Source organism: Cetorhinus maximus, chromosome 1 (genome assembly GCF_964194155.1).
Source record: "Cetorhinus maximus chromosome 1, sCetMax3.hap1.1, whole genome shotgun sequence".
Taxonomy (NCBI): Eukaryota; Metazoa; Chordata; class Chondrichthyes; order Lamniformes; family Cetorhinidae; genus Cetorhinus; species Cetorhinus maximus.
Genome location: NC_135879.1, coordinates 199449465 through 199467045, shown reverse-complemented (window position 1 = coordinate 199467045; position 17581 = coordinate 199449465). Strand labels below are relative to the sequence as shown.

The following is a 17581-nucleotide window of genomic DNA, read 5'->3' as shown; positions in this document are numbered from 1 at the left end:
TAGAGGTCACAATGTTTTTTTATATCAAAAATCAAGGCAATTGGTGTATTTTGAAGTATTGCATACATGTGTGGCTCAGGTACTAGAGTCTTGGCTCAGACAGGAGAGGTATATTAACTTTAAAATATTGTAAAACCGTGTCATTAATTCACACTGAAAATTACAAATGGGGCTGTGAACATTTCAAGTTACTTGATTCTCAGCAGACATGTTAACTTTTTAATGTGTTAACATGTCATGTGATGTATTATGAATTTTACATGTGATTCATAACATGCCTCATTATATCAACTGAAGTTTCTGGTACCAATTGTGGAACAAGAATGAACAAAGGAGGACTGTCAGGGATGTCAGGGTACCAGAAGCGTACTGTCTCTCCCTGCTTCTATGCTACCCATTTGCAATTGTAGGTCCTGGCATAAATGCCTGCCAATAACTGAGAAACACTGTCCATGAGGCAAAGGATAGGCTGGGAGGCAGCCACAACTTTGGGACTTGTAGACAACCTTAAATACACTTTTAGTCTGCACAGTCCCAATTTTATATCACTGGTTTGTTCCAAGCTACTGCAGGAGATATCTGCATTATCAGTCTACTGGTCACTCACACATCAATGATATAGCAAATGCATTATATTCAGCAAAGCCAGAAACTTCTTCAACTGCAAGATGCTGCAAGATAATTTTGCAAATAACTTGCTTTCCCATTGTCTTCAGCGTCAGTGACTAAGCAGAGGGCCAAATGGTCTCCTATGATGATGTAAAATTGAAGGATCCAAGTGGATGGCATTTATTGTCTCTTTATGGCACAATAATATTGGCAACTTTAGTTGGAAACGTTAGCCCTTAGTGCTTGTGCTTTGTTTCAGATTTATCCATTTAAGTAATTCTCTCTGGATGAAGCACACTGGCTGGTTGACTGCAGAGTGTCACTAAGTGTTGGTTGTGTATGGTTAGGACCCTCAAGTTAAATCAGCCACATCTAGGGCCACAACAGTTGACGCTCACTCTGGTGTATTTAATTAATAGCGGTGCAATAACCAAATTGTAAATTTGCATCTTCTATTCTGCATTTCAAATGGGATGATGCACCTGGAATTAAAAAGTCATCAATAGCATCAAAGAATATATCTGTATTTTTTGTTTGTGTTTTATTTGTTTTGCTCAAGCTTTCTACAATTTAAAATATGCATTTTAAGGGGTGGTGGATGGGGTTGGGGGTGGAAGAATCAATTTGTATAGAATTAGGACCAACATAGAAAATGTTGGTATTCATACATTATATCTACATAACTTCTCAAAAAGACAATCATTATCATGGTTTGGCAAACTGTTCTTTTGGCTGGGGAAGAGCAGGAGAAACAAACAAATTAAATGCTGTAATTTGTATAACTGTATACTGTGATTATACGTACCTGGTGGACCTACCCCTTCAACCTGGGGAGATGGTGGCATAATGGTAATATCACTGACTAATCTAGAGGCCCAGGTTAATGCACTGGGGTTCATATCTCCCATCATGGCAGATGGTGGAATTTAAATTAGATTTAAGGTAATAGCAAAAGAAGCAATGGCGACATAAAGAAAAGCTTTCACACAGTAGTGGCTGGGATCTGGAGTGCACTGCCTGAGAGTGTGCAGGAGGCAGGTTCAATCGTGGCATTCAATAGGGGATTGGACTGTTATCCGAAAAGTATGGATGTGTAGGGCTATGGGAGAAGGTGGGGAGTGGCACTAGGTACATTTCTCTTACAGAGAGCTGGCGCAGATATGGTGGGCTGAATGGCCTCCTGTGCTGAAAAAATTCTGTGATTTTGTGCTTAGGTATCAGGCTAACCTTTTTCACAATAATGCCCCACTAAATAAAAGTAACCTCAACCAATTCTAAAATGCTGCCTTCATATGAATACCTAATGCTAAATTACTGTGCTTTCTCCATGTTCTTTGTAGGTCATTCACCCCTTACCATGAATGGCATCACAAACAGAATACATTCAATCTACTCATCACATTAAAAAAAACACACAAGCCTCTGAAGATATCTCAAACTTCCGCAAGTGACATACGACCAATATTACATCGAGCACTGTGTGGTCATTTCTAAAACGCCTTTTACAGAAATAGGATTATGTTACACTGCATTTGTAACTATTTCAGTACTTAGTGAATATTTGTTCAGTTATAAATGACAATAGAGAGAAACTCAGTACTTCAGAGTGTACGAATGACCTTCAAAAAAATTATTTGCATTTTTCCTCCACCAGCGCCCCAACCCTTCCTTCCAGGAGTAGGGGAAATCAAATTGCTCACAGCCTCCTCAATGTTTCCCAAATATGTCTGACATTTCAAAATCAAAAAGAAAATACAAACCATTTGAACCAATGGGCTGTGTCATCACAATTTTTGTGCTTTTTACCTAACACTTATTTGACCTGAGTATTGCTGAAAAGGTCTTGTACTCGTTAGGACAATCCGCAAAGGAACAACAATTTATACTGCATGAGAAGAGTGCTGATTGGTTGGCAAGTGGACTCTGATTGGTAGAGGCGCTGCCATGGAGAATGCACCAGTACGATTTCAGCAATACTCAAGTTCTGTACAACCAAATGACTATTTATTTGACTTCTTGACAGTCTGTGCTAAAACATTAAAAAATAACCGTCCACCTGCTCTTTAAAGGAGTCATTTTTTTGTCTTGTCTATTGCCAGAGAGATCAATAAAGCTGAAAAATATTCACAGGTGGGGTCCAAAATCAGCGTCTTTTGGGTTTTCTCTTCTGTTATCTACACCTAACACCAAAGTGGCTTAAGTTCAAAATGATACAGGTTAAAAGATAGAAGTGATCGCCTATAAAGAAAATCCTATTGTCGCCAAAAAAAAATGCAGGTGAAATCCCTTTCTCAATGGCAAAGTGCTTTAAAATAAGCACCAAAAACCAAAACAAGCTCAGACCTCTAAACAAAATAATCACCATTTCCTCAGCTTAACTCCAGATTGTTGGCATAATCTTGCAAGGTATCATGTTGTTGCAGGTTACTGGAGCAATTATAATTAAGAGTGGTCATATTTTCTGCAGACTGCAGTCATTTTTGCAACCCTTATATGATGCAGAACACATTTTTTTTCCAGCAGCTGTCCTTTGTATCACCTTCAGAAAGGACTTCAATTTGTGTGGCCCATAAAATAGAGACCTTATAGATTGCAGCACAGGGGTTCTCCATGCTTTAACTTGGTTTCTCATTAACCTCATAGCAGAAACAAAACTGCATCAAAAATTTGTGTCACAATAGCCAAATTTTGGAAAGCATAGTAGAGGGTGACTGAAAAAAAAAATCAATGAAAAACAAGGGGTGATTATATTCAGGAAATACAACAATCTCACTGAAAAAAAACAGAACACCTTCCACTCCGTTTAAACACAGTTTTGTAAAGCAAAAGGACGTTGCACTGGTAGACGATGACAAAATAATTAACCAGATCAATCTTGTAATTATTTAGTTGGAAATCTCTGGACGTTTCCTTCAGTTTAAAGGCCAGTTGCCAATTCCTTCGTAATGTTTTTCAGTTAGCTGAAGAACTGTAAAACAGTGAACAGATTGTCCATATGAGATAGTAGCCAGAATTCCTCAGGACTATATGTATGCTGAGCTGTGAACAAGAAAGCAACTTCAGTGATAAAATGTCCAATGGTTATGATAAAAAAAAAACTTAATTTATGTAGTCTACTGATACAGATTTTAAGATTTGTAATACAACATAAGAAAAATGACAAGAAAAGACCAGCTGATCCACTTAGCCTGTTCTATCCCAGCATAACATCCACATACCGTACCCTTCCCTCCCACACTGTTATGCAATGTCTTTGAGTAAGGAAAAAGGAAAGCAATTAAGATAAATGTAGAAAAAATAAAGTCTAGAAAATTCCTCTCTGGTTCCCAAAGGCAATCGGGCAACCTGCAAAAGACTACCGCGACTGGATGACAACACAAAATCTATCCTCCAAGGTCTATTTTTGCACCATCCTTCTCATCTTCCACATCATGTACCAACAGCAGCTGAAGTTTGGGGCGGTGGAGGGATGGGGGCAGGTGGTGATTTGCCTCAAGGCATTTACCAACACAATGCAGGAGTCAATGATGTTTTGATGTTCTCTGTCTCACCTTGGTTAAGTTCTTTAACCTACAGTGTTATAATGACACAACATCTGTGAAACGGTATGCGGATAGCGATGCTGAAATTCTAGCCCACTATTCATACTACAATGCTTTACTTCAAACACAGCACAGGAAAATGTGTTAAACACGATATATATGCTGGTTTTAAATCATTAATTGAAATCTCATACTTATTCCAGGTTTCTAATTTTCAAAAATGAAGACTGGAAAAAGGTAAAGATTTGGAATTGTACCAGCTGGATACATACATACCACACTAACAAAGAGGCAGCGCCTTCTTGGTCAGAATGCCATTCTTATCTGACTCTTGTCTTTTCCTTCTGATCCTGGGAAGATAAGACATACGGCAGGTTACTGATTCAATAGTTTCAGTACCATTTGCTTCACATTCAGGCAAATAATTAAGGTGATTCATGAACCAGCATACTGAAGGTTTGTTTTTTGTATGGAGGGTATTTTATGAAGAATTTTGGCAGACAATTGATAACCCATAAGCAGAATGACTGAACAACCTACTCAATTTATGATTAGCATCATAGGTAAATCATTAACATGCGTTCGTTTCATTCATTACGTCTTTACGTTTTTGTTCCAACAGAGCTGGAAATGGTAAGTTATTATTGGCTACTTTTGGAGGGCATGGGGTGTAGAGTTTTGTCTCCTAGGGTCTTAAAAGCAGCAGCTGCTAAGATAAAAGGAAAAAGCATATAACTGCGCAAAGATGAGTGGCAGGGCAGACGATTGGTCAGAACATAAAGAATGGCAGAGAATGACTAAAAGGTTAATCAGGAGAAAGAAATTAGAGTATGAGAGGAAGCTAGCTAGAAATGTATAAACAGATAGCAAAAGTTTCTACAGGTATTTAAAAAGGAAAAAAAGTAAAGTGAGTGTTGGTCTTCTAGAGAGAGAGAATGGGGAGTTAATAGTAGATAATAAGGAAATGGCTTATGAATTTAACAAATATTTTGCTTCTGTCTTCACTACAGAGGTTACAAAAAGCATTCCAGGCATAGCTGTAAATCAGGAGGTGGAAGGGAGAGAGGAACTTGGTAAAATTACAATCACGAAGGAAGCGTTACAGAGCAAACTGATGGAGCTGTGGGCTGACAAATCTCCGTGTCCTGATGGACTTCATCCCAAGGTCTTAAAAGAGGTGGCTAATGAGGTAGTATGTGCGTTGGCGTTAATTTTCCAAAATTCGCTAGATTCTGGAAAGGTTCCATCAGGTTGGAAAGTAGCAAATATAACCCTTTTATTCAAGAAAGGAGGGACGCAGAAAAAGGGAAACTATCGGCCAGTTAACTTGACATCTGTTATGGGGAAGGTGTTAGAGTCGATCATTGAGGTTATAGCTGGGCACTTAGAGAAACTCAATGTATTCGGGAAGCGACAGCATGGTTTTGTGAAAAGGAAAGCATGTTTAACCAATTTATTGGAGTTCTTTGAAGGAGTAATATACACTATGGATAAAGGGGAGCCTGTAGACATGCTGTACTTGGATTTCCATAAGGCATTTGATAAGGTGCAACATCAAAGGTTATTGCGGAAAATAAAAACACATGCTGTAGAGGGTAACATATTAGCATAGATAAAAGAATGGCTGGCTGGCAGAAAATAGAGTATGCATAAATTTTCTGATTGGCAGGATGTGACGAGTGGAGTCCCGCAGGGACCTTAATTATTTGCCTCAACTTTTTACAATTTCAATCAATGACTTAGATGAGGGGAGTGAAGGCATGGTAGTTAAATTTCAAGATGAGACAAAGATAGGTAGGAAAGCATGTTATGAAGAGGCATAAGGATATAGATATTGCTGGAAAAAAAGAGACATGTTGAAGCCTTTTGTCTTACACTCACCAGGACATTGCACAAGAAACCAATATAAGGGGAAAACAATAATTCGTACTGTATAAGAGAGTACTGATTGGTTGGCAAGTAGACTCTGATTGGTAGAGGCTTTGCCATGGAGAATGCACCAGTGATGGTGACTGACAGTTAATTCCAAGCTTTGTTTGAAATTTAAACCAGGCAGCTTGACCCTGATTGGTCAAGGTATTTTCCTGAGGAATGAGTCAACGAATGGCTGTCACTTATTTTGTTTAGCTAAATCAGGCATGTGTACATATTCTTTCTGTCTGCAAAGACCAGGGCCCTGTGTAGCTTCCAGTACACGCAAATGCGCCACATTGCGATCCCAACTGACAATCTTAAATTGGTTGTCAGCGTAATTCTAAGCACACTGAGGATTATCCAGCAAAGGATATAGATTGGTTGAGTGAGTGGGCAAAAAATCTGGCAGATGGAGTATGTGAGAAAATGTGAAGTTGTTCATTTTGGCAGGAAGAATGAAAAAAGCAGAATATTACTTAAATGAAGGATGCCTGCAGAATTCCAAGGTGCAGAGGGATCTAGGTATTCTATCGCACTAGTCATAAAAAGTTAGTACGCAGGTACAGCAAGTAACTAAGAAGGCTAATGGAATGCTATCCTTTATTATGAGAGGAATTGAATATAAAAGGATGTTATGCTTCAGTTACACAGGGCATTGGCGAGACCACATCTCAAATAGTGTGTGCAGTTTTGGTCTCCCTATTTAAGGAAGGATGTAAATGTACTGGGAGTGGTTTACTAGATTAGTACCTGGAATGTGCAGGTTGTCTAATGAGGAAAGATTAGACAGACTGGGCTTGTTTCCACTAGAGTTTAGAAGAGTGCGGGGTGACTTTGTTGAAGTATATGAGATTCTGAATGGTATTGACAAGGTGGGTTTGGAATGGATGTTTCCTCTTTTGGGTGAGTCCAGAATTAGGGGTTGCCCTTTTAGGACAGAGTTGAGGAGAATTTTTTTTTTTTTGAGGGTTGTGTGACTTTGGAACTCTCTGCCTCCAAAAGCAGTGGAGGTGGGGGTCATTGAATATTTTTAAGGCAGAGGTGGATTGATTCCCTTGCCTAACAGGAATCTAAGGTTATCAGAGGTAGATGGGAATGTGGAATTTGAAACGCAAACAGGTCAGCCATAATCTTATTGAATGGCGGAGCAGGCTTAAGGGGCCGAATGGCCTACTTCTGGTCCTATTTCGTATGTTCGTACGTAAGGTAGTAGATGCATTGGTTGTAATTTTTCAACATCCCCTAGATTCTGGAAAGGTCCCTTCAGATTGGAAAATTCTCTATTCAAGAAAGGAAGGAGACAAAAAGCAGGAAACCAAAGGCCAGTTAGCCTAACATCTGCCATAAGGAAAATGCTAGAATCTATTATTAAGGAGGTTATAGCAGGGCACTGAGAAAATCTCAATGCAATCAGGCAGAGTCAACATGGTTTTGTGAAAGGGAAATTATGTTTGACTAATTTATTTGAGTTCTTTGAGGTAACAAGCAACATAGATAAAAGGAAACCTGCGGATACGCTGTACTTAGATTTCCAGAAGGCATCTGTCAAGGTGCCACATCAAAGGTTACTACACAAAATATGAGCTCATGGTGTAAGGAGTAATATAATAGCATGGATAGAGGATTGGTTAGCTAACAGGAAACAGAGAGCAAGTGTAAATGGGTCATTTTTAGGTTGGCAAGATGTAACAAGTGCAGTGTCACAAGGATCAGTGCTGGGCCCTCAATTATTTAAAACCTATATCAATGACTTGGGTGACAAGACCAAATGTATGGTTGCTAAATTTTCTGATGACACAAAGATAGGCAGGAAAGTAACTTGTGAAGAGGACATAAAGAGTCCGCAAAGAGCAGGCAAAAATTTGGTAGATGAAGTATAATATGGGAAAATGTGAACATGTCTACTTTGGCAGGAAGAATAGAAAAGCAGCATATTGCTTAAATTGAGAGAGATTGTAGAACTCTGAGGTACAGAGGGATCTGGTTGTCCTGTACATGAATCACAAAAAGTTAGTATGCAGGTACAGGCAGTGATTAGGAAGGCAAATGCAATGTTGTTGTTTATTGAAAGGGAAATGTATTATAAAAGTAGGGATACTTTGCTACAGTTGTACAGGGTGTTGTTGAGACCACATCTAGAACACTGGGTACAGTTTTGGTCTTCTCAATTAAGAGAGGACATAATTGCATTAGCAGTTCAGAGCAGATTCACTCAACTGATTCTTGAGATGGGGGTGTTATCTTAAGAAGAAAGGTTGGACAGGTTGGGGCTATATCCATTGAAACTTAGATTAACGAGAGACAATCTTATTGTAACATGTAAGATCTTGAGGGGACTTGACAGGGTGGATGCTGAAAGGATGTTTCCCCTTATGAGAGAGACTAGAACAAGGGGACACAGTTTAAAAATAAAGGGTCTCCCATTTAAGATGGAGATGAGTGTCACAAGACTGTGGAACTCTCTTCTCCTAGATAGCGGTGCAGGCAGCATCATTGAATATTTTTAAGGCAAAGGTACATAAATTTTTGACTAACAAAGGAGTCAAAGTGTATCGGGGATAGGTAGGATAATCGAGCTGAGGCCAAAGTCTTGTAAAATGGCAGAGCAGGCTCGAGGGGCTGAATGGTTTACTCTTGCTCCTAATTCGAATGTTCGTATTGAAACACTTAAAATAATTAATATTGTTTTAATATTCTACACAGTTAATGATTAGACCATAACACTCATCCTCAGCCATAAGTAAGAATTACAAAAACATGAGATCAAAAAATAATTCAAATACTGTTTTTTATACCATAACAGAAATGTAGCAACTGCTATGGATATTCCAACTGAGACGGTAACCGAGATCAATACGACAATATCTCTATCCAGAACATCAGAACCTGTGGCTGAAGCAACAGAAACAGGTCAGTTTATACAATATGGAAACATAAGTAAAACAATGTCAAACAAATGTCTCAAAATCTGGATTTTATTGATGGTTATTAATTTTTATTAGTTTTTAGAAAAAATGGACCTCAAACTCTTTTCTTTATAAAATTATTTTCACTTCAATTTGTGAGGAGGATAACAGCACAGAAGGAGGCCATTTACTTGTCACGTCTTTGCTGGTTCTCTGCAAGAGCTATTCAGCTAGTCCCCGCTCCCCTGACTTTCCCCTTAGCTCTGCAATTGTTTTTACTTCGGATAATTATCCAACTCCTTTTTCAAAACCACAACAAAATCTGCCTCCACCACACTCTCAGGAAGTACATTCCAAATCTTAACCACTTGCTGTGTAAAAAAGCTTCTCCTCATGTCGCCTCTGGTTCTTTTGCCAATCACTTAGAACATAAGAGCATAAGAACTAAGAGCAGGAGTAGGCAATTCAGCCCCTTGAACTTGCCCAACCTTTCAATATGATCATGGCTGATCTCATTTCGGCCTCAACTCCAATTTCCCACCCTCGCCCCATAACCTTTCAACCTGTTACTAATTAAAAATGTCTATCTCCTCCTTAAATTTATTCAGCGTCCCAGCATCCACTGCACTCTGAGGTAGTGAATTCCAGATTCACGAGCCTTTGAGAAAAGTTATTCCTCCTCATCTCTGATTTAAATCTACTACCCCATTAGCCTAAAACAATGGCCTCTCATTCTAAAATGCCCCACAAGAGGAAACATCCACTCCACATCTACTTTGTTTATCCCTTTTAGCATCTTATATATCTTAATTACATCTCCTCTCATCCTTCTAAACTCCAGCGAGTATAGGCCTAAACTGCTCAATCTCTCCTCATAAGACAAGCCCCGCATCTCTGGAATCAATCTAGTGAACCTCCTCTGAACCGTCTCCAGTGCAACTACATCCTTCCTCAAGTAAGGGGACCAAAACCATGCAGAGTTCTCCAGGTGTGGCCTCACCAATGCCTTGTACAGTTGCAACAACACTTCCCTATTTTTATACTTTAAAAAAAATATTTTTATACTTAAATCTGTGTCCCCTGATACTTGACTCATCTGCCAATGGGCAACATTTATCCCCATCTACTCTGCCCAGAACCTTCATGATTTTGTACACCACGATCAAATATCCTCTCAACCTTCTCCTAAAAAAGAACAGACAATTTATCTTCCTTAATGAAGTCTCTTACCCCTGGAAGCATTCTCATAAATCTTTTCTGCACCCTCTCTAAAGCCTTCCCCAACTTTCCTAGAGTGTGAAATTGCATTAAACGCCAATCCTTTTCTTCATTCAGTTCATTTTAAAATAAAATTCAGAACATTTAAGACTTACATAGGAAGCATTTGTAAAAAAAAGCTAAAAAAGGCCCACTGACCCATCAAGTTTGTCGCAGTCAGACTTTGCTCTCTGGATCTTTGTACTACCCAATAAGCCCTTATCATTAAGTGATTCATTGAGTTAGGAGCTTTTGTTTTAGAAGAACAACCTCAAAGTTAAAATAGGATAGCAAAAACACTTTTAAAGGAATCCTGAGTTGGTGGCCTCTAAAACAGCTGTGGTAATAATGGGCAGTATTTAATGGAGGTGGCTGGAGTCTTGCCTGCTGACTGGAGAGCCGGCAAGATCCCTGCATTGCCTCTTTTCAGAAAGACCCACTGCATTAAGTGCAAATCAGGCACTTAACTGGGCAGTGGCAGGCCTTCCCCTGGAACAAGGCCTCCAGGGACAGAAGCTGTGCACACCGAGAGCTGTCGTCCAAAGGCCAGCAGCTCTTCATTGCGTGACAGCAGTGGCTGTTGTCAGTACCACACCTACCCGAGGCCCAGGATTGCTGATAGACTCAAGCACAGGTTAAGTGATGGTGGGAGTGAGCTCGCAGGGTCAGGGAGTCTCCAGCAGGACAGGGGATGGCTCTCAGCAGCCACCCTCCTTCCTGATGCAAGATCCCTCAATCAGGCACGGTCCCTTGATCAGGCAGAGCGCGTATGAATGAGGGAACCCCCACGCTACATCCCCCACTCACCGCTGGGTGAATATCAGCTACAGTGGGGTAAGGCCCTTAAGCAGCAGGGTGGGAAGACTGTCCACGTGCCTTTCTGCTAAAAACTTAATTGAGGTAGAGGCAGAAAGATGGCAGGGTCCCCACTTGCCACCCTCCCACCTGATTCCAACTTAAATATCTATTGGACTAGATATGTCCAATAAAAATGTTCTTGCTTTCTTTTAGGAATTCTCTCCCTTTATCTCTCTGCTTTTTCAACTCCCTCGCTTTCTTAATAATCTTTTCAAAACCCACCCCTTTGATCAAACTATTAGTCACTCCTCCTATTGCTACCTTCTTTGGCTCACAATCAATTTTTGGCTGACTATGGTTTTATGAAAAGCCATGGAATCTTTTTCTATGTTAGATCTGCTATACAAATGTAAGTTCCTTTGCTGTTTACACCATAAAAGTGTTTAAGTTTGTTATATTATGTGCATATTATGCACAGAAACTGATGTTTATATACTTAAGTGCAGAAAATAATAATTCAAACAATCAGTACTTTTGGTATACTGGTATTCAGTGAAAGGTACTTTTCCCTTATTTGATTTGATATGTAAAATGGATATTCCAAAAAATACACAAAAAGAATAATTCATTGGATGCAGTGTTCAAACTGGCTTAATAATATAAATAAAGTTTATGCCAGATTTCTTTCCCCCCCGCATATAATTTATGGACATATTCACACAAGCAGCATTTTCCACTCCTGACTTAAGCCTGCTTCCCGATGGCATTTGGCATTTAACATTAATTCTTGACACAGTACCAAAAGTAACATTAGACTCTGATCTTACTTGAAAGGATTGAAGTTGGAGAAAAGGTAGGCTCTGTTGGTTGACTGTATGTGTGCACAAAGTCCGTCATCAATGTGGTGACAGTAGTTTGGATGCTTTCTGTAGATGTTTCTGCAATGCATAAATATTAATTAATAAATTTCAAAAGTCAAATCAAATTATACAAGAGCGTTTTACGCCCCAAAGGCCTTCATGTGGCAACTTTGCATATTGTATGCTTTTAGCTTGGGGAGCAAATGGTCTCAATATTACCGCTGCAACATTAAGTCTATTCCCCCTACATCCCCACACATGGATGTGGATTTCCAATGTGCCAGAGCTACAGTAATTCGACTTCTCAGTGTTCAAATGAATATTCAACAATGTAACTAGGATTTTGCATAGGTGGATAGAACAGGCAAAAACAGTGCCCTAAGGAATAGTATGTAATCAATTTAAATTTCATATTACACAGTCTGATCACAATTACAGGACTGAAATAGGTACTGAATGCTGCTATGACCTCAACAACCACTTGACTAGTCTTTGTGCATCGCTTACCAGCTAAAATCAGCTTCTTTTTTTACATTACCATGTTAAGGATTGTCCTGCAACTGGAGGTCAAGCAAGTGGGCTGTTCATTGTCCTAATATCGCTTTATAGTTGGCTACTGAAGTGCAGAAAGAAAGAGAAAATGTAATTCCACTTCAGTCTGCTCGCCTTTCAACTGATGAAGCAGCTGGCTTGAATTTGCACAGAATTTTTTCCAATGTCTTGGCCAATATTTACCTCTTGTTGTTTACAAAGTGGCTGATTTTCTTTTGGAACAATCTTTCAGAAACTAGTTGAATTGCAAAAAATTGAAAATGAACTGATTAGATCCCAAGGTGTGAGCTTCCTGTGTTTGAAGGTCAGATGGGTCATATAGAAATGGCTTTGTTTCTTAATGAGTTTTAGTACTAGCATTTCTAAATACCTTCCAATGGCACATCACTTTCATCAGTGATGTATTTTTACCCTTTATCTTTACCGACTGCCCTCAGCCATCCATGACCAATAAAGAAAGTCAGGATTTGCAGCTCTCAAACAACTGTGCATGTGCAATATGTTCTGTTGCTGCTTGCGCTATGAAATTCATCTGCAAGTAAATGGAGCAGGTTCAACCGAACCAACTGCCGAAGCACATCACAAAACTAAAACCATTTCTACTTGGTGATTCTGCAACATAAAAAGGTTTCAAGTGCTTCTGTAGCTCTGTAGGTAGATTATGCTTACCACTCGATGTCATGACAAGTACTTCTGAACTCCAATCGCTCCACTTCCCATTGTCAAAAGAATCTTTTGCTTTAACACGAATCACATACAGCTGAGCAGCAATAGCATCGGTGATGATTTCTGCTTTCATTTTAGTCTCCAACTGAAAATGAAGGGAAAAATAAAAATCGAGGAGGATTCTAAATATTGAGATCATCCCTGTTCTATGATGATCATTCCAGTAGGCAGAGCAACATTCTAACATCAATGCTCTTTTCACGTGAATGCTCTATTTTGACAGTAGAGTGCCTCAAATGCAGCTACCCAAAAGCTGGCAGTGTCCTATCACGGCTCACTGTGGATAGTGCGCTGTAATATCAAGCCCCACTGGTCCCCGAGCCGGGACAAATGTGAAAAGGTTTGATTAACCCACCTAATTGTTTAATTTAGGTTAAAAGAATATGCGCACCAGCTTGTAAACTTAATAAGTAAATAACTGTTTATTAAACAAATTATCTTTAACCAGTGGCAAAAGAAAGAAATATGAACTGCTAATTTCGAACTCTATAACCTAAATTATACCCCTTCTTAAATCCCTATACACATACATACAAGACACACAAAAACATGGATTTAAGGGTGGTTCAATAGCACCAATTCTGGAGTACAGGATTTGATGGGTTGATTTTGATTTCTTTTAGTTCTTTGTTGATGACATGAGGTGGTCTTCCAGCACTTTCAGTTTTTAATTTAGTTGAGCTCTTGCCTTTCAATGTCTCTAAAGGTGATTTTCCCTTTTTTCTCTTGACAAGGGTTTTCAGAGAGAGAGAGCAGGTTTATAGAGATATGAGGGAAAAATGCCAGCTAGCTATTATTGTAGGATTACTGGAATCTTACACACACAGGAGGGAGGGGTTTTAGGTCTTTTTCCTTTCAGGCTAGGAACTATTCTGCTGCACTGCTCTCACACAAATCCTGGTCACCTGGTCAGGAGCCAAGTAAAACATTGTTGCCAGGCAGTTCCCCATTAGACCGGACTCCTCCTTGGCACCATCATGTCTTTCATGGCCCACTCTGTTCCAGGACAGCAACATTGTAGATATCCCTCACACTGTTTCAGTAGACATGTCTTTCAAATTGCAGCCATTGCAATTTTAGTCCACAGTGCAACAGAAATAAAAAGGTAGGTTCTTGACAACAGTCCAATAGAAATAAAAAGATATGTTCTTTACAATATGAAAACCAGATATTTTTCCCATGCTCCAGTGAACCTTGACCCCACCAGGTTCTGCTTGGAAAAATTTGGGGAGTTGCTTCAGTGTCTGAGGAGTCACGAATGATGCTGATCGGCTTCATGCGCCCATTCACATCAGAAAAACTGAAGTCAGTGGGAATCAGGGGAAAACTGTCCACTGATTGGAATCATATGGTGGTTGTGGTTGTTGGAGGTCAATCATCTCAGTCCCCAGATTTCGCTGCAGGAGTTCCTCAGGGTAGTGTCCTAGGGCCAACCTTCAGCTGCTTCATCAATGACCTTCCCTCCATAAGTCAGAAGTGGGGATGCTCGCTGATGATTGCACAATGTTCAGCACCATTCGTGACTCCTCAGATACTGAAGCAGTCCGTATGCATATGCAGCAAGGCCTAGACAACAATTCAGGCTTGGGCTGACAAGTGGCAAGTAACATTTGTGCCACACAAGTGCCAGGCAATGACTATCTCCAACAAGAGCGAATCTAGCCATCTCTCCTTGACATTCAATCACATCACCATCACTGAAGTACCCACTACCAACAACCTGAGGGTACATTGAGCAGAAATGGAACTAGAAGCTCGACACCATCCAGGGCAAGGCAGCCTACTTGATCTGCACCTCATTCACCACCTTTAAACTTTCACTCCCTCCGCCACTGACGCACAGTGGCAGCAGTGTGTACCATCTACAAGTGTGCACTGCAGCAACCCAAAGGCTCCTTCAACAACACCTTTCAAACCCATGACCTCTACCACAAGGGCAGCAGATGCATGGGAGCACATGCAAGACCCCTCCAAGTCACATACCATCCTGACTTGGAAATATATCACCATTCCTTTACTGTTGTTGGGTCAAAATCCTGGAACTCTGTTCCTAACAGCACTGAGTGTGTTCTTAAAACACAGCGGTTCAAGAAGGCAGCTCACTACCATGTCTTCGAGGGCAACTGGGGATGGGCAATAAATACTGGCTTAGCCAGTGACACCCGGACTCCATGAATGAATTTAAAAAAATTTCCTGTGCTTTAGCAAACGCTGACCTCAGTGGACCCAGTGCAGATGTGGCAGAGACAGTTGAATTTACCCAGGGAGAACAGAAGATTCTTGCAGAACCCAGTGAGGTAGAATATTTAGCCTTGGGATCACACCATATGCCTATTCCTGCTACAGTTCAGGGTACCGGTAATGAGTTGTGATGTTATTAAGGCCACCCAAATAGAAGCCCACAGGCTTAAATACAAACATTGCACTAGATTCCCTAAGTTCCATGGGTACTGGTTGTCTTCTTGCATCTGGCCCAAGCCAGCTCAAAGAGAATTATTAAAAGAGTACTGTACTGCATGAATTTTAAAAAAAGCTTTCTGTTACAACTATCATTTCAGCTTGATTCATCTTTCCTCATTTTAAACAGGGTGCACTGATGTGCAGGGAAGTGGAGGAAACATGAAAGAGTTTGTTTTCCTGCATCCCCTATTCACTGAATTAAGACATTCCAAATTAAATGAAGGTATTCTGATCTTTGTTTCCCCAAAAACGACAAGTTCCGAAATCCAGCATGGACTTGGTCCTGAGGTTGTTAGATTTGAGGTAGTCTACCTGTATTCTTAAATTTTAAATAGCATGCCGCATTAACTCCCCTGTATTACTCCACTCCTCAGTTCACCCACCCTGCTATATTTTTCTTTTGGCAATCTGCATAGATTTCTCAGTACAATCACAAATACAGCAAACTGACAGGTGAATTTTAGATGTAAGACTGAACCAATGGCATAATTTCTTCTTCTTGACAGAGAAGTGTGAAGTGATATATTTTGGTAGGAAACCAGACAATACTGATTTATAATGATTCGCAAAGGAACCAAAGGAGACATGAGGAAAGCTTTTTTTTTTTAAGCGCACCACATGGATCTGGGGCACACTGACTGAAAGGTTGGTGGAGACAGATTAAATCATGGCTTTCAATGGGGAATTGAATAAGCATCTGAACAGAAAGCATTTGTCGGGCTACCAGGAAGCGGGGCTAGCTAACTTGCTGCTGCAGAGAGCTGGCACGGGTTTGTCAGGCTAAATGGTCGTCTTCTCTGCTGTAATTGTTTCATGATTAGATGATTCCAGAAGAGCTCCTCCAGAAACAGCACACAAAAAACTGTCAATGATGTCGCCATCATTCTTAAAGTGCTCTAAATCCTTGTCTAAGTACCAAAGATCAGCCAACACAGACTCTCAAGAAATAAAAACAGAAAATGCTGGCAATACTCAGGTCAGGCAGCACGCTGTATTTTGCTTTTGTACAGAAACTCAGAACCCTAAGCATAGCATATTCTGTTGCCTCAGGATAACCCAAGCATTTCATAGCCAGTGCAGCATTGGTGAAGTTTAGTTGCTGTTGTAATCTGCAGAGAAAAACCTGCAAATTTGTACACAAGGTCCCACAAACAGGAATGAGGTAACTTTCCAGGTAATCTAGTTTAGTGATGCTACTTCAGGCATTATTTTGGCCAGGCCATTAGAAGAATTGTCCTGCTCTTATTCGAATAGTGTCATGGGATTTTTTTACTGCCACCTGAGGGGGCAGACAAGACTTTTGTTTGACATCTCATCTGAAAAGACAGTACTTCTGACCTGTCCCTTTGATAGAAGGGCTGTGGAAATCTTGGAAAAATGGTCCACCAAGACTCCAAGTAGAGGAGTAGAATGAGACCCCCTGCCTGAAATTCATCCCTTTGGTGTTTAAACTCCTGTGTGAGCCTCAGCCCACAACCTTCTGACTCAGATGCGAGTGTTCTCCCACTGAATCAAAGCTCCACTCTGCCACTACAGCCACTGGCTGCCCATTGACAATATTTCCGGAGATACAAAATAAATAAGGAACATGTTTTGATCGTGTATACCTGAATTCTTTGTGTATTCATGGTTATTCCAATTAGTATGACTCAGGAAGATAAACAGCAAATCAGACATGCAGTAATGAAGACTACATTTGTATTCTGCTGTGGAAAATATTAAAAAAATACATTTTCTGTGTTTACAGGAGGTTGACTTGAAATGGCAAACTATAAATACTGTATTTGGTTGTGTTTTGTGCTATAATATAGTAACAGGGTTCAGTCAATTTGTGAACTCAACCAGAACCCTTAAGGTGAAGTACCTTGGGACTTCTATTTAAAGTGGTAAAGTGAAATACAAGTGTAAGTTCTTTGTTATTTAATCTCTCCTGCCTCCACCCTTTCTACAGACTTTC

The 17581-nt window shown here is 40.0% G+C and overlaps 1 protein-coding gene across 2 annotated transcripts in view; it reads right to left on the bottom strand.

The window, feature by feature from the left end:
- Positions 1-1555: 1555 nt before the first annotated feature.
- Positions 1556-17581, bottom strand: part of LOC144686425 (interleukin-11 receptor subunit alpha-like) — a 101996-nt gene continuing 85970 nt past the window's right edge. Inside the window, exons 8-12 of one of the 2 annotated variants that reach the window (XM_078551619.1) lie at positions 13108-13249; positions 11854-11964; positions 8861-8957; positions 4428-4501; positions 1556-3648 (exon numbers count right to left, since the gene is read on the bottom strand). In XM_078551619.1, the coding sequence (XP_078407745.1) occupies positions 4432-4501; positions 8861-8957; positions 11854-11964; positions 13108-13249 (420 nt within the window). In that variant the 3' untranslated portion in view covers positions 1556-3648; positions 4428-4431. The remainder of the gene's footprint in view (positions 3649-4427; positions 4502-8860; positions 8958-11853; positions 11965-13107; positions 13250-17581) is intronic. The other variant, XM_078551629.1, reaches the window with a different exon arrangement.